The following is a 22,183-nucleotide window of genomic DNA, read 5'->3' on the forward strand; positions in this document are numbered from 1 at the left end:
CCAAATGTGTTTTGTTGCAGTTGAAGTTGGACTCGCCCTGGCTGACTTGAGTAGTACTTTCTGCAGGTGTGGCCGCAGCCGGGCCCCTGAACAGAGGGCCTCGCTCAACTTGGTGGGGCTTAGAGGGCCCGTCCTGAGACCGCCGCCGCTCCTTGGTGGGCTTGGGGGGCAGGCGTGAGAGGAGGGGGCTGTGCTTCCCAGCAGTCAGTAGGTACGGAATTAGCGTAGCCAGAATCAGACCTCTCCCTCCTCCTCCTCCCATTACCCAAGGGTCCATTTTGGGGAGGGGGCGCGGCGGGGGAGGTCCTCGAACAGCTTTCAGCGCGTCAGGAGTTCAAGGCCAGGTTGAAATCTGCGCTGACACCTTTTGGGTACGTTGACTTTCCCCGGAAGAGTTTGAAAGAGTGAAGTACAGAACAGTAACCGTCACTCTTTGCCCTCAGAGCCTATCTCGAATTTGCGCCCGGCGCGTGGCTGGGAGACCAGCGTTCTCCGTGAGTTCCAGTTAGGGTCGTGCCTGAGGTGTGTTTCCTTTTTGCTTCTTCGCACCCCTCCCCCCGCCCCCACCTCCGATTCTTTTATAGTAGAAACCCTGAGGCCTGAGAGGGGCTCTGATGCTTTCTGCTGGAGCTGGGGTGCCTCAGCCCCGGTGGACTCGCCCAGCCTGTCTGTCTGCCGGGAGACACTTGTCCTCCAGGGAGGACTTTTCCTTGGAGGCGGGTGGAGAGGCTTCTCTGTATCCGCTTGGCCTGAGACCAACCCGTAGACAACGGCTTCCCTGCAGGGGTGTCCAGCTCGAGGCCAAGATGTCTTCCGTGGGGAAGGTGACCCAGATTCCCAGCGGGAAGGTCTACCAGCAGATCTTCGAGGCTGAGGTAGGCCTGTCCTTCTATTCCCCCTTTCCCTGGTCCCCTGCTTCCCTCAGCTTCCCAGAAGCTTCCCTCCCTTAGAAGACTTCCTTGCCTGGGAACCTAATGAAATAAGGGCTTTGAAATTGTGTTGATGAAAAATAATTCTTATTGTTTCCTAAAATGTAGGAATACAAAACTATAATGTCTGTTCCTGAAAATTGCAAAATCTATATTAAAATTTAATTTAAATTACTCAGAAATAGCCAAAATTAACCATTGGGTGTCCTGGATCTTTTTTCTATGCGTGAAAGCGTCTAATTTTCCTGTTTAAAAAGTGGATGTGATTCTATAGCAGTGCCTTAAAACCTCCTTTTTCCCTGTTTACAATATCTCAGAGAGTTTTCCATGTCAGTGCAAATTCATGTATTTCACAATGTTTAGTGGCTGCCTAGTTTTTGATATAGGACTTCCTGTAATTTATTAAAGTAATGCCGCTTTGATAATTATTGCCTTGTCATCTATAAAAAACTGCACAGATGACATCTTAAAAGAAAAACATACTCAAACCCTTCTTTTGAAGTTCTGTACTGCTTATTTAAAGGGGATTTTTATTCCTACTTTGAGTTCTAAGTAATGCTTTTTGTGGATTGCTTGGAAATTATAATAGTATAAAGAGACTGTAGAAATTACTCACATGATCCTGCTCCCTGGAAGCAACCATTCTTAACCTTTGGCATATTTTCTCCTCATTGTTTCTCCATGTGTTTAAAATTTTGAAATCATAATGTATGATTTTCATCATAATTTTCTTTTATGCTCTTAATTACTAGGTTTTGTTGTATATCATATCATAAACATTTCCTCAAGTCATAAAAAAATCCTTTGTAAGTCTCATTTTTAATAAATTCCTAACATTCCATTGAATGGAGATACTGGGTTTACTTAACCAATCCCTTATTGCTGGACAGTTCCATTTTTCCAGTTCTTTGTGATTATATAAAATGATGGGATGCACATCTTGGTTCTCATTAAAATTTCTTAAAATATGCCCTCCCAGAAGTGTCTGAATGACCAATATGGTAAGGAGAGAGCCCTCCTTCATGGAGTGTTCCCTGAGGTTGAGGGCCTCCTTCAAAGTGCCTTCTTGCTGGCAGGCTCACACTTGAGCTTCTAAGGTGGCACAGGCAGCCTGGGTACTAGGGAGTCTACAGTTCCAGCTGCCTTCACCTGGTTCTTCCATGGATTCAGGTGCAGCTGGTCCGCTCCCTGGCATCCTCTAGGAAGCGAGCTGTGGAGCGTTCCATGATCCCAAAGGATGGCAAGAAGCCCTTGATGAAGAAGGTAGATGTTCATGAAGATGAGATGATTTCTCCTCGGCAGCGGAAGTGGATGCGCAGCTTACCCAATGACTGGACCACAGAAAACCCTGTTCTTTATAGGTAGGTCCTGCTTTCCAAGCCACAATCCCACACACCAGGGGTGGTTAGGATTTTCAAAAACTCAAGAAGAGCTCCCACAAGATGAATACCAGATGGAAATGAAATCCCAGGTACCTCCTCTGAGAGATGGAAATAATAATAATGTCTACTTTGCAGGACTGTTTGCTTCTCCTTCTCTCCCTCCCTCTCCCTTGATAGGTACCAGGAATGCAGATCCCAACCTCTTGGAACTTGAACTCAACAGTAAATAAATAAGCATGTCTCCCCAAAGATGGAAAGGTTCTGACACTGAGGACGGGGAGGGTGGGACAGGAGTCAGGAAATCTGTCTGACACCAAGAACAGGGTAGTGGGGGACAGGAGTCATGAAACCTCCACTGAGACCAGAGGGTGAGGGCAGGGAAGCACAGGGCGAGGCTCTGAGGCAAAACCAGTTTGATCTTCTCCAGAAGACTGAAGAAATCAGCAGGCCTGGGGAGAGGAGTGGGAGATGAGGCCAGGCGAGACCTGCCGGCCACAGTCAGTATTTCGAACTTCACTGAAATGACTAGAGTGAGCAGTGATTTGCATTTTTTTTAATGGGTACAGGATTTCTTTTATTCTTTTTTAATTAATTTATTTTAATTGGATCATAATTACTTTACAATATTGTGATAGTTTTATCCATACATCCACATGAATCGGCCACAGGTTTACATGTGTCCCCTCATCCTGGACCCCCTTCCCACCTCCCTCCCCACCCTTTCCCTCAGGGTTTTTTTTTTTTTTAAGATTTTCAAGCAGTGGTGTGCAGAATGTGGGGGGTTGCAAGGAGAGGAAAAGAGGCCGGGAAGGAGGCCAAGGTAGTCCACGTCAGCTCTGTAGGGCTGTGAGAGGGCTGTGTGCAGGGCACTTCGGGTTTATTTCGGAGGCAGAACCCAGGGCACCAGCTGACAGATTGGGTGGGAGGAGAGGGCTCCTGAGAGTCCTAGGTCTCTGGCCTGAGTCCTTGGATGGACGCCATTCCCTGAGATGGGAGCCAGTGGGGTAGGAGCAGGAAGCTGAACTTGAGATTCCCAAACATGCCATTTCAGTTCCCTGAGCTCACACTCCTCAAGTAGGAAGAAAGGAAAAGTAGGGGTTGCATTTTCCTCGGTGAGGGGCACTTTGGAGAATGTAGCAGGAGCTGGGCTGCCCCTAGGTTCTTTCATCTGTGCACCAACCATAAATGCTTCTCAGGTGTGGGACTCTGGGACAGGGAGTCAGTCCAGTTCTATCTGCCTTTGTGTTCCCTTTAACCTTGTTGGAGCAGGGATTGACCCACTGCTGGGTGAAGGTCTCTCCCCTGCCCTGCCCTTCAAGTTTCAGCTCCTGAGACTTAGCACCCTGAACTGTTGGGCAGACCCATTAGCCGCCTAGGCACAGCAAGGAGGTCAGCACTCTCCAGCCCATGTCCCTGACGCCCAATGCAAGGATCCAGAGGCACAGACAACTGGGACCTGACCATGATCCCCCCATCTCCCAGGGTGACAGTCTCGCCGCCTGACTGTAACTCTGGATCCTTTAAAGGACAGGCTCCTCTCCGCTGACCTCTTTTCTATTAGGCCCAGGGTCTTCTGAAGTCTCCCTGTGCTTCCCAAGGTCCCCTTTTCCCCTGAGTTTAGGCTTGAACCACCCATCATCCCCATAACTGGATATGACATCAGTTAGGAGCTCTTGGCACCCACAGGACAGTATTTGGGGAAAGGCACTTCTCATGGAGGGCGCTGGCATTGTGCCAGCTTCCTGGTGCAGACTAGGTCCACTCTGCCGTGGATGCGAAACCAGAGCACAACTCCCTGCCCAGGAAGAGAGATGTGTTTATAACCAACTAGGCCCTGCTACCCTCAAAGTGACTGAGGTCACTAACTAAGCATCAGTACCTCTCTGAGGGCCTTGTCCCCTTCTTGAAAATTCAGCTAGCTAAACCAGGCAACTTGTGCATTCATTCACCCAGGACAGGACATCTAGGTGAGTGGAAGAGGAACTCGGGGTACGGGTAGATCACCACTAACATAAACCAGGTCCCCAGGTTCATGGGGCAAGTGACCGAGAAGCCAGAGCCATAAGGAGCTCCTATAGTCGGGATACCCTGGCTCCAGTGCAGCTGCCTTGGTCCAGGGGCATTTGGTTGACAAAGTTGAGAGATTCACCTCTGGAGGGTCAGCCTGGGCCCCATCAGCTGCCGCCCTGCAGTCTCCCTTGGTGTAGGTGTACCTGAGGACTACATCAGACAATGTCTGGAAAGTGTTGCACGTGTCGGGGCCCCCAGGCACAGCAGGTGTTGCTGAGAACTGCATTTCTGCGGCACTTGTCCTGTGGACAGCACATTCCAGGAGTTTATTTCCAAAGCTGAGGTTGTGCTTACCCAGCTGGTCCTCCCTGCTGAGACAGTTTGTCCTGGGGTCCCAGCTTTCTCCTCCCTCACCCAAACTCTGTGGACCATGGACCTGGGCATCACAGGCAGGGATCTGGGAGTCCCAGGGCCAGTTTGTCCAGAGACTTCCCTCCCGCATCCCCCACCCTGGACAATGGGGTCACCCCAGGTGCTTCATCTGATGGGTTGCTGAAGAAGCAGATGAGGGCCTGTTGAACGCTGAGTCTCGCTTCGGCATTCCCAGCCTGGCCAAGCCCCCAGTGGCCCTCAGTTTCCACATGTGGAAGATGGCTCATGCCCACCACCCACACTTGGTGTGCAGCCAGAATGGAGCAAGCTCCCTGAGGCAGGCCCCTCTTCTCATCTGAGGACTGTGGTGTGTCTGCTGGCAGCAGATACCCTGGCGGTGTTTGCTGGGGGCACGTCCTTGGGGCATTCTGGAATTGGGTGGCCCCAGGCTATTGCCAATTCCCAGGGTCTCTGTGGACACCAAGATCTACCCTGAAGTGGGGCGGTGAGGGGGCTGTGGGGGTCAGTGTTTTCCTCTGCTTGTGCCTCAGGGAAAAGGAAATAGCCAAAAAGCAAAAAGCTCAAGAGAGTGAGAACACCATCGATGCCAGAGAAGTCCGGGGCCTCACGGATACCATTGGTGAGCCTGTGTTCAGCTGTGAGGGCAGGCTTGGCCTGGGCCAGAGAGTGCTCCATGGGGAGCACCTGCAGGTCCCACTGTTCCTCTGCTCAGCCTCATAGGAGGCCATCCCCCCGCACCCTCTCCCCTGGATCTTTCCCCGCACCACCTCCCCTCAGCCTTGTCCTCTGGGTCTTTCCCCTGAACCTCCTCTCCTCATCATTGTCCCCTGAACCCTTGTCCCTTGAACCCTTGTCACCCTTTCACACTGGACCTTCTCCTCAGTGCAGGGAGCTGGGGGAGGAAGGGGGCCGCCTGCACAGTCAACACTGACTGATGAGACCAGTTGGTAAAGGGTGTGCCCGGGCTCGATTTTCTGTGATTTCATGGAAGGATCTTTCATTTGACATTTCCTTCCTTCTCACCTTCACACACACATTGTGCTTCCCTGGTGGCTCAGATGGTAAAGTGTCTGCCTGCAATGCAGGAGACCCGGGTTTGATCCCTGGGTCGGGAAGATCCCCTGGAGAAGGAAATGGCAATCCACTCCAGTACTCTTGCCTGAAAAATTCCATGGAGGGAGGAGCCTAGTGGGCTACAGTCCATGGGGTTGCAAAGAGGCAGACATGGCTGAGTGACTTCACTTTCTTTCTTTCTTTTCCTTCATACCGCATTACCCTAGTTTGACTTTATCCCGATACGGAAGCTCTTTTTCCTTTTGATTAAAAAAGTAGTTCTTACTCAATATAGAAAAACAAAGGAAAGAGATAAAGCAGAAAATGAAAAGTCCACCTCCACAGTAGCACGCATTCTCTTCCCAAGAGTGCCCACTACCCAAGAGACCACATAGTGTCCAGGGTCCCACATGTATTCAGGGGACAGCAGAACACAGAGTAATAGAACCTGCCTCTCGGCTTCATCCCGAGGAGTAATTGACTTAGAACAATACCTAGTGAATGGTAAGTGCTGGTAAGTGTCAGTAATTCTTATCTGTGTATGTATTTTCTTCTATAAAACTTTTAATTAAAACCTAGATGGCCCTATTCTATACATACCATTTAGAACATTTTTCCAGCATTCAGTTGTATATGCAAGACTTAATTCCCTATAGCACTTAAGGATCACCTTCCTTTTCCTTAAGACTCTGATACTGCTGGCCTGCTTTGGGGGTGGGCATCTCCTGAACCCAGGCACTTGCTGTCTTGCTGTCTTCCCCTGGGTGCTCTGGCCTCACCTTGACGCTCTGAGGGCAACCTCATCACCTCTGTTGTTCTCTAGTTCCTGAGAGGATCAGCACCACCACCTTTCCAAAGCAAGGAGATTCCAAGAGAAGGGGCTACGAGAGTGCCCTGGTGAGCTTTAAGGAGGAGATCGCTCAGATTGGGATGGTGAGAATTTTCCCTCTCACTCCCCTTCAGTTCCTTCCAAGGGGAGGGTGGGCTCTGTACGGCACCCACGGCCCCTCCCCCCAGGTCTTCAGTGGCTCACCACGGTGTAGACAGAATGGTGTAGACAGAATTGCAGGAGTCATGTTTGGATCGCTCATGGCAAGTGCTGATGGTGAGCACAACCTATATGTCAGGTACTGTTGCAACCCCCGTTTTACAGGTGAGGCCCAGAAAGTCCTGCCTGATTTGGCACATTAAGGGCCAGGTGGGAATTGGACTCTGGGTCTGATGCTTAAGCCAAGTCTTTGATCACCCTGCTCAGTCCTGCTAACAAGGGGCCAAACGTCCTGCCCTTAGGCACTACCCTCACTTGGCTCCCCATTCCTTTGCAGAGACCTTGTCTGTAACCAGACTGATCCCTGGAATATTCCCTAAAGAGACCTTTTTTGCCCTTTTGGGTCCATATCTCTAGGCCCTGAATCACACTGTCCACTTTCTGTGTGTATTCCCTGGATCCTGGGAGATGGCTGTAGACCCGAAGCACCGAGAAGGCACTCTTCCAGCCTGCTCATCACTTTTCTAATACATCCCAATTGGACGTGAGCTCTGCTTTCACCATGAGCTCTGTGTCTGTGGTCATACAACCTAACTGAGCCTCAGTTTCCTCATCTGAAGTACTCTTGGAGTTATTTCTTTGGCCACTTCTTTAATGAATATTTGTTGAGCTCCAACCATAGGCCAGGCATAAGGTCAGCACCTACTTCACAGGCTGTGATGGGGACCAAGTGAGTCTGAGGACAAGGGCTCACACATGATAATGTCTCCCAAATGGTGCTGTCCTCGTGCTGTGGCTGTGAACAATGCGTAAACCTTAACTCTTCAGGTCTAGTTATAAGTTACTATTTTTGAGAGGGGACCACAGCTGGCGCTTCCTTCCCTACTGTAGGGTTGGGGAGGAGTCCTTCCTGTCCCAGGGGTGTTGATACCATAAGCCCTCACCCTCCTGGCCTGTTTTAGGAAATGGAACCTCTCATCTTGGAACCAGGAGCAATTCTTTTAAAAAAGCTGGCTGAGTCTGACGAGGATATCAACAATCTCTTCAAAAAGGTGGAAAATGACAGCAACCTTGAAGACTACACCATCCAAGTAGGCGTCCCCCTCATGGTGGGGCCCGCCCTGCCTGTGTCCTGCTCCTGCTCCTGTCCCACCCGTTCTCACAGTCCAACCCAGACTTCTCTGCACAGACCCTATTGGAGCTGAGGGATCAGGTGGCTGAGAAGTTCCTGCTGCAGAAGCAGGAGATCAAGAAGCTGGATGAGACACTGCACTCCCTTGAGTTCTCCCGGGTAGATAAAGTGAGCCTGCCTCCAGATGGGCCCTGGGTGACTCTCACTTGTGTGATTTATGGGGCATCACCTGTTTTCAGTCCTCTAGGAGAAGAGAGTCGCTCACTGTGGTGCCTTGTCATTTCTAGCTAAAAAGCGTGTTGAAGAAATATGTGGAAATCATAGAGAAAACTTCCTACCTCATGCAGCCCGACGTATATAGGCTGATCAATAAAGAAGCCATGGTGAGTGGTTTTCACGCGAACGGGATCAGCCTGCAAGAGTAGGACCACAGGATGCCCTAGAGCCTGGATCTCAGCAATGATGGGCTTCTCATATGTAACATTTCCAAGTAACTCAGGTCGGCCACTTGAGTTCAGAACCAGAGTCTTTGTTAAGTACTTCCAATGGAAATCCCTCCAGTACATTTTGTACTTCCCTGCCATGTTCATCCTAGTGAACCTAATACAGTGCCAGCAGTTTGACCAATGCTGATCGTGCAAGCGCCTATGGGGCTGTGTCTCAGCTACCACGTGCTGTGCAATGTGTGCTCATGACAGAAGCATGATCTCACAGCTATCGTGGACTCAGGGTGGTGTGTGTGCTCATAAGTGACCTCAGGATGCTCTGTATGTCTAGTCTCTCCAGTGGTTCTTGTCTGTCCTGCTGTCTGTCAGTGCTTGTTGCTGAACCATGCCTGTCCCTCTGGCTCTGTTCCCACTGCTTCCCTGTCCACACCCCAGCCTCCCCCAAATGCTTCCTTTGGGATTAAAAAAAGAAAAAAGAAAACAAGAAAATCAATGTTATTCATGACAGGACACTTCTTCTGGCTACTCAGAGGCACATTTTCTTATGTGGGTTTCTGGGTCTGGTGCAGAAAGCTGGGCTTGCCAGGTAACGGGCCTCCTGGCAGCACGCAGAGTAGAAGGAGCACATGTTCAGAAACACAGATGGGCGCCAGCCCAGGTGTGTGCCTTGGGGTCCTGGACAAAGCGTGGACAGGGAGTAAGCACAGACCCCCCCCTCCTCCACTGTCCAGACATGAATGTCCCCAAAATTGCTGCACCTGGAACTCCGTGTCCGTAAAATGAGGACAGTGATACTCAGGCACCATGAGGGCTACGTGAGAGGGCTCAGCAGTGGCCGCTCTCATTTGAGACATGCAAGGGTTCCTTACTTTGAATTAACCATTTGCTCGACTAGGTGTGTCAGAGTTAGCAGTCTCCCAGTTACATTTCAGCGTCTGATTTTGCTAGGCTTATCATCCACAGCACAACTGGTGCTTTCTCCTTGCTCTGTGTGCATCTGTCTCTTTTAACTCCAGCAGTACCCTGTGCTGTGAAGAGCATCATCTTCACACTATGGCTACAGATTTGGAGGTTCAGGAAATACTTGCCAGTGCCCCCCAGCTAGGAACAGCTAGCATCAGCTTCCAGTGGAATTTCGTTACTGGAATTTCTGCCTGCTGTGTGTAGCTGTTCTCAGCCCCGCTCCAGGGCGGTGCATAGAGGGCTCTGGGACATGTATGGAACATTTTTGGCTGTTCCAGTCCTTGGGGACATGGGAGAGCCCCATTGAAGGGGCTGGGGAGGCTAGATGGCAGATGAGTACCACCCAGTGAAGAATTGTCTCCACTGCCACGCCAAAGGTGCCCTCGTGAGGACTGCTGGGAGGGTTGCTAAAGAGTGTTCTAGCTCTGACCTCATTTGGTCATTGGATATCAGTTCTCATCACAACCACGTGTGACTGGTCCCTGGTAGCACAAGCATTCTGCTGTTGGAGCAAATTTATAAAAAGAACAGCTAGACACGAAGAGCCCACTGAAGTGCTTAACTCTAGTGAATTTAGAATCACTTTTTAAACAGTCTGAGATGGCTTTGGAGCTGGGTTGAAACTCACCTGACCAGGATTCACTGTTAAGTCTTCAGAATAGACCCTTGTCACTATCTGTAGCTGCTGAACCCTGGGCAGCTTCCTTGAGTGCCCAGTGACCTCCCCTCCCCAGTACTCCTCAGATGCCGCCACCACCCTGCTTGGCACTCAGCCCACAGCTCACCTGGCCCCTCTCCAGCTGCCCACCACCCCTCTCCTACTAAGCCTCGTTCTGACCTTGGAAAGCCCCCGCTCCATCTAGAACCTGCCCACCTGTGACCGCAGATCATAAACCATGCCCTACTGGGCAACCGGAGGGCCCTTGCCCAGCTGTTCGTCAACCTGATGGAGGCCAGGCTGCAGCAGGAGCTTGATAGCCACCGCCGCTGGCAGGGCCTGATGGATGCCTGGAAGGCTCTCAAGAAGGAGGACCTGGTGCAGGGTTTCAGGTCAGTGGCTGCCCACACTGCGAAGGCTCTCCCCCCGCCACCCCCAACCCCCATCCCCCCACCCTACCCCCCCACCCCCGCCAGCATGGGTAAGTGAGAAAAGTGCATTCTCCCTCCCTTTGTCATTAATTTAAAATGCTGTTGCTTTTTCTGATGGTAAAAGTAATGAGTGAAGAGTGAGTGAAGTTGCTCAGTCGTGTCTGACTCTTTGCGACCCCATGGACTGTAGCCCACCAGGCTCCTCCATCCATGGAATTTTCTAGGCAAGAGTACTGGAGTGGGTTGCCATTGTTTTTTTTTTCCTTTGAGCCAAAATAGATAGAAGTATAAGGAGAAATTAAAAGTCACCATTAATTTCTCATCACAGAAGCACAGCTGATATTTTGGTATTATTTTCTTCCAGGCTTTTTTAGACCCATACTGCATGCGTAGATTTGTATCTTATTTTCTTCATGTACATTTTCTCATATGCATCTTCTTGAAAGTGAAAGTGTTAGTCACTCAGTCATGTCGGACTCTTTGTGACCCCATGGACTATAGCCCACCAGGCTCCTCTGTCCATGGGATTCTCTAGGTAGGAATACTGGAGTGAGTTGTCATTGCCTTCTCCGGGGCCGGGTCTGCTGCATTATCGGTAGATTCTTTACCATCTGAGCCACAGTTCAGTTCAGTTCAGTTCAGTCGCTCAGTCATGTCCGACTCTTTGCAACCCCATGAATCACAGCACGCCAGGCCTCCCTGTCCATCACCAACTCCCAGAGTTCACGCAAACTCATGTCCATCGAGTCGGTGATGCCATCCAGCCATCTCATTCTCTGTCGTCCCCTTCTCCTCCCACCCCCAATCCCTCTTAGCATCAGACTCTGAGCCACAAGGGAAGCCCAAAAGTGAAAGTGAAATTTGTTCAGTTGGGTCCGACTCTTTGTGACCCCATAGACTATACAGTCCATGGAATTCTTCAGGCCAGAATCCTGGAGTGGGTAGCCTTACCCTTCTCCAGGGTATCTTCCCAATCCAGAGATCAAACCCAGGTCTCCTGCACTGCAGGTGGATTCTTTACTAGCTGAAGCACACTGTACAAGTGGTTTGAAAATGTTAGGCTGATTGCACGCCCACTGTCCACTCTTTAATGTTACTGGGCCAAGGAGAATAGCCATCCCTCAGGCTTGGGCCACTTCCCACCCTGTGGTAGCAAGTTTCACTCCTGGGAGGGAGGGTGAAGAGAGGGCCCATCTCCAAGCTTCCCCCATCAGGTGGCACTCTTGTTAATACTAACACAAGGGCCATGGAGGTTTTGGCCAGCAAAGAAGGCTTTCTTTTGCTAAGAAAGGGACACTTGGAACCAAGATGTCTAAGGTCACCAGAGAGTGTCTGTCTGTGCTGTAGGTGTGGTGGTGGGAGGCCCACTGTCCACCCGCATTTCTAAATGGAGACCACCGGAGTCTGACTCTAGGATGGTTGGAGAAGTGTGCCGAGGTCTGACTGCCCCTGTATTTTCTCTGTGACCTTGGTCAAGGGCTTAAACATTCGCAGGCTTTGTCTGCAGATACCATGATGGGCTGGTAACAGGGTTTCAGTGATGATCAACAAGATGCTCTATGGGAAGTACCTGGTCCAGGCCTGGGCTTGGACCTGGGAGGTTCAGACATCAGTAGCGATCGTGGACAGTGATGAGAAGAGGTGACATTTGCTGGGCATTTCCCAGGAGTGAGGCATGGTGCTAATGGTTTTGCTCGCATTATCTGGCGGGGTCCTCACAAGTACCACTTGAGGAAGGTATTGTCATTACCTTGACAGAGGAGGAAACCAAGTTTTAGGGAAGTGGCAACTTGTCCAAGGTCACAGAGCTGGAGGCAGCAGTCAGGACCCACACCTGAGCTGTGCCTGCCGACCCCTCTGTTCTTCCCTCCCCACCCTCCCTCCCTTTCTTCCCTACTTTCCTCAGTGTCCCTGAGGCCTGGGTATGGGGAAGGGGTTGGGAGTGGTGTCCGGGTGCTGAATGTTCTTACCGTGAGTCTCATGCCTTCTCTCCCACCCACCCTGCCCCTCCCCTCCTGTCCATGGTCCGATGTGTCTGGACACCCAGTGAGTTCATGGCCAGTGAGAAGATCCAGACTCCTCCAGCTGTGAAGAAGGAGCTTGAGACCATGATGAAGAACCAGAGCGTCCTGCAGCAAAAGCGACTGGACCATCTGTGCACCATCTGGTACAGCAGGAGGGGAGGGCCCTCAGGGGAGAGGCACCTTCGGGGGTCCATGGGGGAGGCAGGCGCAGTCCTTCCTGTCGACTTTTCTCTTGAGGTGTTGTCCTCCAGACCAGGCCATCTCCCAGTTCTCTGGCCCTGGGCTGGTCTCCTGGGTCCACGTTCTGGAGTGTCCCAGCCCCAGTGGCACCAAGGAACGTGACACATTTGCTGCAGAAAGAAGTTGAGTGTGACTCTGCCAGAGAGCTTGGAAGGAGGCAGTGGTGAAGGGTGAGGGCAGAGGAGAGTAGGGGAGTCAGCGGGGAGCCAGGTCAGGGGCTGGACTTTTTCCTGAGGGCAGTGAGGAATGGAGTGGCTCCATCAGCTCTGCAGTTTGGAGCACGGATAGAGGGATGTGAAGCTGAAGATCCAGAAGTTGGTAAGGAGGCTGCTGTCATTAGACAAGGGACCTGTGAAAGGCTGTGGACAGATGCTTTGCTTAGACCTGTGTTCACCAGCTCTGATCCCATGATAAGCTGTTTGGTGGGGGCATGCTGAATGTTCTAGATCCTGGAAGCCCATAGCCCAGGGAGTCTGTAGCGTCCACCCTCAGCAGGGGATGGAGCCTGCAAGGTCTTGTGAGGCAGAGACATTTTATGTGCTGGGAGCCATGCATCTCATTGGTCCCTTTCATCCTGGTCACTCTGGGATACAGGTTCTTTCCATCACCTCACCAGAGAGCCCAAGTTCTCCTAGGATGTTAATGACTGTTCAGACCCTACACAACTCGAGCCAGAGAGACTTCACCATGATGGGCATCTCCTGCCCCAGGTGCAGCCACATCTTCACGCAAGCATAAAATTCACAAGGTGGATAAGAATCTCAACACAAGGAAAAGTGCTTTTGTTGTTTTCTGTGACTCCACTTGGGCTTCCCAGGTGACGCTAGTGGTAAAGAACCCTCCTGCCAATGCAGGAGACATAAGAAACACAGGTTTGATCCATTGGTCAGGAAGATCCCCTGGAAGAGGGTATGGTAACACACTCCAGTGTTCTTGCCTGGATAATCCTATGGACGGAAGAGGCTGGCAGGCTATAGTCCTTGGGGTCACAAAGAGCTGGACACAACTGAAGCAACTTAGCACACTCACACATGACTTCACTTATTTCTGACATTGAGTCCCTGTTCATAAAGATGGGCAAAACTTAGTCTTTCTTGGGGATCTTGCCCACCAACAGAAAGCCGGGGAATCCCACCCAGAGCCAAGCCTGGGGAGTCTGGGCGTCAGTGTTTGGCCCACCCACATTGTTCAGTCACTCAGTTGTGTCTCTTTGTTTCCCCATGGACTGTAGCATGCCAGGCTTCCCTGTCCTTCATTATCTCCTGGAGTTTGCTCAAACTTTCGTCCATGGAATCAGTGATGCTTTTCAACCATCTCATCCTCAGTTGTCCCCTCTCCTCCTGCCCTCAATCTTTCCCAGCAGCAGGGTGTTTTGCAGTGAACTGGCTCTTCACATCAGGTGGCCAAAGTGTTGGAGCTTCAGATTCAACATCAGTCCTTCCAATGAATATTCAGGACTGATATCCTTTAGGATGAACTGGTTGGATCTCCTTGCAGTTCAAGAGACTCTCAACCTTGCAGTTCAAGGGAATCTCCAACACCACAGTTCCAAAGCATCACACATGCTACACACAGCTGGACTCAGGAATCTTGAGAAGACTACTCTGAGCCCCTGAGTTATCCCATCCAGGCAGCCATTTCTTTCCAGAGACCTGGGTCTTGTAGTTGCTCCAGCAGTGCCACCAGGAAGCAGGAGCCAGCTGCTGGCACTGCCAGGCACCCGCCATCCTGCTCTGTCCGCCCCTCCCCAAGCCCCTTTCTATTGGGTGAGGAGAGAGTCCTGGTCCACAGAATCCTCTTCCTCCCCAGGGCTCTCTGACCAGTCCCTCAAATGCCTGCTCCTCGCCAATGCTCTCCATTCCCCTAAGCACTTAGACTTTTGTAAACCAAATGCAGAAAGAGTTCTAGGCTGATGTCTTTTCTGCCCCAGCACATCCTTCATACAGGCTGTGAATGTGGAACTGGCTGCTGCCCAAGTGGAGTGGAAAGTTGGGGCCAAGCACATGGAGAAAAATGCGTCCTTTGATGCTTCTGGCCACAGCTGGGACATACTGTATAGTGGCAGTGTCTTCAGGCAGCATATGGAGCTGGGTGTGTGATATAACCTGGCTTGGAGGAAGTCGTGGGCAGTTCTAAGATATCAGAAGTAAGAGCACATTTATAGGACATAGGACCCAGCAGTGGGGATATATAAAAAGGTGAAGTCAGGACATAATTCCAGTGTCTGGAAGCATTGCAAACACATACAACTTAAAGGTAAAGTTGCAAATCCTTGATCCCAGAAATCCAGTGAGTATCAAGCCAAGGTTTGGGTTTGTGCTGTTTGTGCAAGCAGGTCTGGACAGCTCCCACAAAGCATACCATGTAGACCCCACTTATTTCTCCTTGGCCTATCAGCAGCTAGGGAACCTTCTAACCAAGCCTGAGGAGCTGTCCAGGAAACTAACTGCCTCATGTGGGACCTCAGGCAGGCCCCATGTCCCATCCCAACCCATGGCTACAGACCTTCCTCTGGAAACCCCAGAGTCCCAGATACCCAGTAAGAACCTTTGTTCTGGCTCGTGCCAGGTCCTCTGTAGGCTTGTGGGTAGTGATGGCAGAGGGGTTGGAAGTTTTATTAAGATTCCCAGGGTCTCTCCCAGGAGAATTCCTATGGATTCTCTTGGACCCAATAAATACATGTGCATATAATTTTTTAAAATGAAAATTTCATTTTGGAGTAATGTTAGATTTATGGAAAAGTTACAAAGATAACACACAGAATTCCTATATATTCCTAATCCAGTTTCCCTAGTGTCATCTTACCCTGCCACTGGATGCTTGTCAACACTAAAGTTAATTTAGATATATTTTCATTAACTATACAACACACTTTTTTGAATTTCACCAATTTTTCCATTAATATCCTTTTTCTGTTCCAAGACCCAATCTAGGACACCACATTGCATTTAGTACAATGTTTAGACTTGAGATCATGCCCTGCACACTCTTGTATTTCCCTTTTGCTCTTTCAGTTCAGTTCAGTCACTCAGTCTTGTCCAACTCTTTGCAGCCCCATGTACTGCAGCACTCCAGGCTTCCCTGTCCATCACCAACTCTCGGAGTTCACCCAAACTCATGTCCATAGAGTTGGTGATGCCATCTAACCATCTCACCCTCTGTTGTCCCCTTCTCCTCCTGCCTTCAATCTTTCCCAGCATCAGGGTCTTTCCCAATGAGTCAGCTCTTCACATCAGGTGGCCAAAGTATTGTAGCTTCAACTTCAACCTCGGTCCTTCCAATGAATATTCAGGACTGATCTCCTTTAGGATGGACTGGTTTGATCTTCTTGCAGTCCAAGGGACTCTCAAGAGTCTTCTCCAACACTACATTTCAAAACCATCAGTTCTTCGGTGCTCAGCTTTCTTTATAGTCCAACTCTCACATGCATACATGACTACTAGAAAAACTATAGCTTTGACTAGATGGACCTTTGTTGGCAAAGTAATGTCTCTGATTTTTAATACACTGTCTAGGTTTGTCATAGCTTTTCTTCCAAGGAGCAAGCGTCTTTTAATTTCACGGTTGCAGTCACCGCCTTCAGTGATTTTGGAGCCCAGGAAAATAAAGGCTGTCACTGTTTCCGTTGTTTCCCCATCTATTTGCCATGAAGTGATGGGACCAGGTGCCATGATCTTCGTTTTTTGCCCTTTACTATCCCACTATAAGTAGGCTGCCCAAGACCATCTTGGGCTACATGTCTTGTCTTGGCATAATTATTCTTAGCATCCTGCTTTCACTGTCAAAATATCCTAATGTGGACAATAAATAATATGTCATATTCATTTTTTTCCACACCACTAAACACCACTTGAAACAGTGACTTAAAGCAACAATCATTTTTGCTTCTCATGATTCTGTGAGCCAGCTGGGCAGTTTCCCTTGGCTGGGGCTAGATGGTCCAGGATGGACTTGCTCCTGTGTCTGGAGCCTTGGGTGGGACAGCCGGAGCCTCTCTCCACTTGCTCTGTTGCCCTCCAGGAGGCTAATCCAGGCTTGTAGGCGTGGTGGTGGTGCTAGTGCTGGCAGAGGAGCTCCCTGCAACAGGAGAGGGCAAGCAGAAGTCTCAAGCCTCTGCTGAGACTGGTAAATATGCTGAGACATATTTACTGGTGTCTCATTGGCCAAAGCAAATCCCATGGCCAAGCCCAGAACCTGGGATGGGGAAATAAACTTGATCTGCCGGTGGGAGGACCTAACCATATTGACAATTTTTCAGTCCACCACATTCTTTTTAGTGACTACAGTAAAGAATTCATATATTTTATTTAAGAAATTCCCTATTGTTGGATATGAATATTGTTTTTTTATTTTTTGAGTGTTTAGAAACAGAACTGTTAAGCAACTGTCTTAATGCATAAACTTTGTATATATATTCGTATTGTCTCTGATTGGGTTCCTTGAAGTGGATTCCTGGGTTGTGTGATATAAGCCATTTTTTTCCCCATTAGGGAAATTCAGTTTTATTTTCTAAGTAACAGGCTGATATTAATAGACCTTTTCATGACATGTTTTGGCACCAGAAAATCCCCAACAAGTCACGTATTTCTTCAGCATCTGTGTAGATACTGCCCTGGACCGTTGTTCCTTGAAGATGCTACCAGTCTTAGTGAGTGTTTTACTCAAGCATGGCTTACGTGTCACACCTTCCTTCCCCAGTGACCTCCTGCCCCCCAGTTACAGCAAAGCTCAGCTGATGGAATGGTATTCTTCTCTCAACTCATTGAACAAGCACCTCGGTGAGTGAGGTTTGTGGGATCCTACTCGGGTCTCTCCAGAGCTCTGTTCAAGCAGTAGCTTTGTAGCAGTTTCAGTCTGTCAGCCAGTTGTTTATGTCAGGGTCTGTTACAAACTCAGAAATAGGTGGCAAGTCACTCCTGGGGAAGGTGAGTGGGGGAGTGGAGGGAAGAGTAAGCTCTGGGGGTCCATATCGGATCCCAAGGCCTACTCCCCCCTCCTCCCACCACCTCCCACATCCCTGCCCAGCCCACAGCCATGGCAGCCCCACGATCTGACCCCTGACCCCTGACCACAGCATGAACTAGAGGGGTGACTCCAAGGCCAGAGGCTGCGTGTGTGAGGTGCGCTGTCCCTGCTGTGTGACCTTGGGGAAGTCATGGCCTCTCTCAGTGTCAGATTCCTCTTCCATAATAATAAAGATATTATTATTATGAGTAATAAAGATACCTACCTTGTGAGGTTAACATAAGAAACACATACAGTCCTGTGGTCCAGTTGTAGTTCAGTGCCTGGCTTATTTGGTGCTCAAGAATAAATGGTAATATTTAGAAATTCTCTATAACCAGGGTCCTCAAACTCCAACCCATCATCATAAATAAATTTCACTGGGACACAGCTCTGCTCGTTTGTTTACATGCTGTCTCTGGCTGCTTCTGCTCTGTAACAGCAGAAATGAGTGGTTGCAGCAGAGACTGTGTGGCTCTCAAAGCTGGAAGTATTTACTATCTAGCAGAGTTTGCCAAATCTTAGAATATATATAAGACTTTCATCTCCTTTGAGATAACCCAGTGAAGTCAGTAGTGTCATTGCCCACTATGATGGAGAAAGATTTAGGGGCACAGAGAGGTGAAGCATCCTACCCAGGGTCACCCAGCTAAGGAAATGTCACAGCTGGACTTGACCTGACTGCTTTGGTTAGTAGTACCCACCACTGCTCCCAGGACTCTCAGGCTTATAATTCTAAAGATATTATAATTGTATTATAACACCAAAGGTAAGAGCCCTGAGACCCTTAATGGTGGCAATGACTGCCATTCATTGGGCACCACCTAGGAATAAGCAAGGTGCTGGGCCCTGGTAACCAGCAGAGTGGTGCCTCCAGTCCAGACCACGCAGGGTGTTACAGCAGGGAGTGGAGAGGTGACCAGCTACTTTAATTTGGCTTTGGGGCATAGCCTGGTTGAGGGTTATGTGAGACCTTGCCAAGGAAGCGACCATCCAGTTGAAACCTGCAAAGTGAGTATGAGTTAGACACGTCCAGGGGTCAGGGTAGCTTTCCAAGCCAGAAGATTAGTATGTGGGGAGGCTGAGAAGCCAGACAGAGCTGGGACCTTTAGGGAAAAAGAGAAGAGGCCAAAGGGCCAGGCTGTGCTGGCCACATGGCCACGTACGTATAGGGGGCTGAACTTCATCCTGAAGGCAGTGGGAACCCAGTGGAAGGTTCGGAGCTGGGAGTGATAAGGTTGATGGGGAGCAGATAAGAGGGGAATGGGAACAGAAGCACAGAAACCCTGGAGAGGGGGCTTCATCACAGTGACTTCCTAGGAGGGGTGGGGATGTGCCGGCCTAGGCGGTGGCCCTGGAGATGGCAGATGCCAGCTTTATAGCCTCCTGTCACCAGTTCTATCTGCCCTCCCCACTGTCCTCACTGCCCCCTAATCTGCTCTCCTCCCCGGCCCTTCCAAGGAACAACCGCCACACCATCTCTGGGTCATCTTTCAGTTTCTGGAATTGACAGGAACATTAAACTTCAGTTCCTTACCTTAGAAACCAAGAGTCACACTGAGGTGACTATAAACCAGAAACAATAGGGAGGAGGAAGAGGAGAAAGATCAGTGGGTCACATTCCGAATGTTCTGCTGATCCAATCACTTCTTAAGGGATTCATCCCAGACGTGTTCTGTAAATGCTCTTAATCTGCACCTGGCTACTGTTTTGTCACTCAGTACAACTACCCTGAAAGAGTTTCATCAGCCTTGAAACTGAGTCAGGGGTCGGAATCAGAACAGAAAAATGTGGTTCCTGGTTTGAGGTCCTTATCTTGGGTTATTGAGGACTCTGAGGTGAGGGAGACAGCACCCCCTGATGTAAATGATCCCTGCTCTGGAGGCACTTTGCTGGGGAGAAGCCACTTCCCGAGAGATGGGAAACCCCTCCTCCCCACCTTCCCTCTTCTGGAAGAGCTGCTGATGTGTTTTTTTCTCCACCCATGGAGACGCCTACCACATGGACTGCATGATGCGGATCCGCCTGCAGTACGAGAAGATCTGGCAGGAGTGCCTAGCCCAAGTGCAGAAGTGCAGGGTGGGTGTCCCTCCCGACCCTGCCCCTCTCCACCCTGCAGCCCCAGCTTTCCCTCCGCATTGGTGTCTGGGCATTCTGAAGCTGTTCCCTCAGCCTGGACTCCCTCCTCCCCAGCTGTTCCCACCTACCCCTCCGTGGCGCCCAACCTGACCGCCTCCAGGGAGCCTTCCTTGACCCCACAGATAAAATTGATCTCTCTGATCACCTCACCCTTCACTTGACCCTCTGTATCACTTGACTTTATTATTCAGTGGAGGTTATGTCATGGGTTATTCCACCAATTCCCTTTTATAAACAGTGTTGCCACTGCTGTCACACCCAACTTTATGTTCTACCCGCCAGCCTCTGTTCTTCACCCACCCGCCTCTGTTAGATTGAGACAGTGAGACCTCCCACACCCCCCTTCAATGACAAGGCCTGGTTTCCTGAGGTATGAGGACATATTATGTCAAAAGGTCCCTTCCCTGCCTCCCTTGTAAGACTGTTTGGATGAAAATCCCCCACACCTAATCATTTTGAAGATGGTCTAACATGCCGGCTGTGGCTGTAGGAGTCCCCAGGCCATGACGGTCTTGCCTATAGGCCCCAAGACGCTCCTGCTGCCCTGCCCCTCACACATGTGTCTGTCAAGCTTTGGCTCTGCCGTCAGGACTCTGAACAGAGTTCAGGGGAGCAGAGGGCTTTCCAGCGCACTGCACCATGTGGGTGCTGTGGTCCCTGGGGGCTATGCCACTCTCTTGCACCACTCTCATCAGATCCTGCAAGGTCCTACAGAGTGGGTGTTGCTGGCCCCACTTGAAGATGAGAAGACCAGTTTGCAAAAGATCCAGGGACTGTCCCAGCCCACAGGGCTCTGCCTGCTTGCTCTAGGGCCTTAGGGGCCATCACATGCCTCCTAGTCAGCCCTTTAGGGACATCAGACCTTAGGAGTAAAGCCTGGAGGGAAGCCTTGTGCTCTAGAGAGCCTCCACAAGACCACACCCCCAGCACTCACCTCCTCACGCACTCCTGCCCCTGGAGCTCCATGGTGCTGTGGCCCTAGTGTCAGTCCCTTGTGCCCCTGCTCACGGCCCTCTGCTGGGCACATGCAGGGTGTGAGTGCTGAGCTCACCATGTACCCTAGGAGCACTTTGAGCCTGACAGAGGGCGCCTGATGTTCCTGGGCAGCAGCATTGGAAGTGTACAACTGGAGACACATTTCATGTTTTATAATAATTGGGGGAGATTGATTTATTCTAGGTTTTGTGCATAAATCAAGACTTTATTAATATAGAGAACTGGCTTTCCAGTTGGCATAACTCCAGACAGAAAATGGGAGCCCTGTCTGGCTTACAGCAATGCTAAGAGTGTGTAGGATGGCAGTTTATGCCTGTAGGGTCAGAAGTAGGAGAATTCAGATCCCAGGCCTACCACTTGCCAGGTGTGTGCCCTCCAGCAAGTCCCTTCACTTCTCCCCAAGCTTTAGTTTCCTTATCTGCCAAGAGGGGCTAATGAGAACACCTCTGGTGGAGTCAGTGACCAGGGGCGGCACTCAGCACCTGGACACAGTTGGCAGATGAAGCTGGCCTGACTGGACCACTGTGGGGGTTTCTGCCAAGGTTCGTGGAGATGGGTGGGAGCTTGGTCTTGGGGCAGGACCAGTCCTGAGGTAAAGCCCCCATCAGCCTAAGCCGGGCTCTGCCTTGTCCCTCTCCAGAAGCAGCTGCTGGACTGGAAGGCCTTCACTGAGGAGGAAGCAGAGAGCCTTGTGAGCCCGTCCTTCTTCCAGATGGTGGGATGCCTCCAGAGCAAGGTGGAGGAGGAGCTGGAGGTCTTGGATGTGCGTAACTGGGGACTTGTGCTGCTGGGTAGCAGGGTGGGGGTCGCCCGCGATGCTGGCCTGTGAGAGGAGTGGGAGTCCAGGGGCTTACAACTTTCTTGTCGCTGGTGAGTGCCTCCGCCTCGTCATGGTCAGCCCCTCTGGAGCAATTCCCCTGCACCGCCAGGCACTCCAGGCTCACCCCTGGCTCCCTAGCCACCCTCAGACTCCAGTCAAATACTCTCTGGCAGAGTGCCCGCCCCCCCCAGGCCCTTGCCAAATCTGGCTGTTAGAGATCACTGGCGGAGAAGGCAATGGCAAGCCACTCCAGTACTCTTGCCTGGAAAATCCCATGGATGGAGGAGCCTGGTAGGCTGCAGTCTGTGGGGTCGCTAAGGGTCAGATACGACTGAGCGACTTCACTTTCACTTTTCACTTTCACACATTGGAGAAGGAAATGGCAACCCACTCCAGTGTTCTTGCCTGGAGAATCCCAGGGACGGGGGAGCCTGGTGGGCTTCCGTATATGGGGTCACGCAGAATCAGACACGACTGAAGTGACTTAGCAGCAGCAGCAGCAGAGACCACAGGAGCAATTAGCCCGAGTCCCAGATGCCTGGAGTCTAGAGCAGAATTCAGCAAATGTTTCCTAT

General features: G+C 50.5%; 1 protein-coding gene across 3 annotated transcripts in view; it reads left to right on the forward strand.

Annotated features, from left to right (window-relative positions):
• Positions 1–22,183, forward strand: part of CCDC180 (coiled-coil domain containing 180) — a 76,916-nt gene that overhangs the window by 13,128 nt on the left and 41,605 nt on the right. For 2 of the 3 annotated variants that reach the window (XM_088837987.1, XM_088837989.1), the window contains exons 2-13: positions 785–875; positions 2,100–2,290; positions 5,245–5,333; positions 6,591–6,700; positions 7,718–7,846; positions 7,945–8,055; positions 8,175–8,270; positions 10,183–10,346; positions 12,433–12,552; positions 17,348–17,427; positions 19,644–19,732; positions 21,429–21,551. In XM_088837987.1, coding sequence (XP_088694113.1) covers positions 807–875; positions 2,100–2,290; positions 5,245–5,333; positions 6,591–6,700; positions 7,718–7,846; positions 7,945–8,055; positions 8,175–8,270; positions 10,183–10,346; positions 12,433–12,552; positions 17,348–17,427; positions 19,644–19,732; positions 21,429–21,551 — 1,371 coding nt within the window. In that variant the 5' untranslated portion in view covers positions 785–806. Of the gene's footprint in view, positions 1–161; positions 212–443; positions 523–784; positions 876–2,099; positions 2,291–5,244; positions 5,334–6,590; positions 6,701–7,717; positions 7,847–7,944; positions 8,056–8,174; positions 8,271–10,182; positions 10,347–12,432; positions 12,553–17,347; positions 17,428–19,643; positions 19,733–21,428; positions 21,552–22,183 lie in introns of those variants that run through there. The other variant, XM_088837988.1, reaches the window with a different exon arrangement.

The sequence above is a fragment of the Moschus berezovskii genome, chromosome 7 (genome assembly GCF_049115385.1).
Source record: "Moschus berezovskii isolate FMDL1 chromosome 7, NW_MosBer_1.0, whole genome shotgun sequence".
Classification (NCBI taxonomy): domain Eukaryota; kingdom Metazoa; phylum Chordata; class Mammalia; order Artiodactyla; family Moschidae; genus Moschus; species Moschus berezovskii.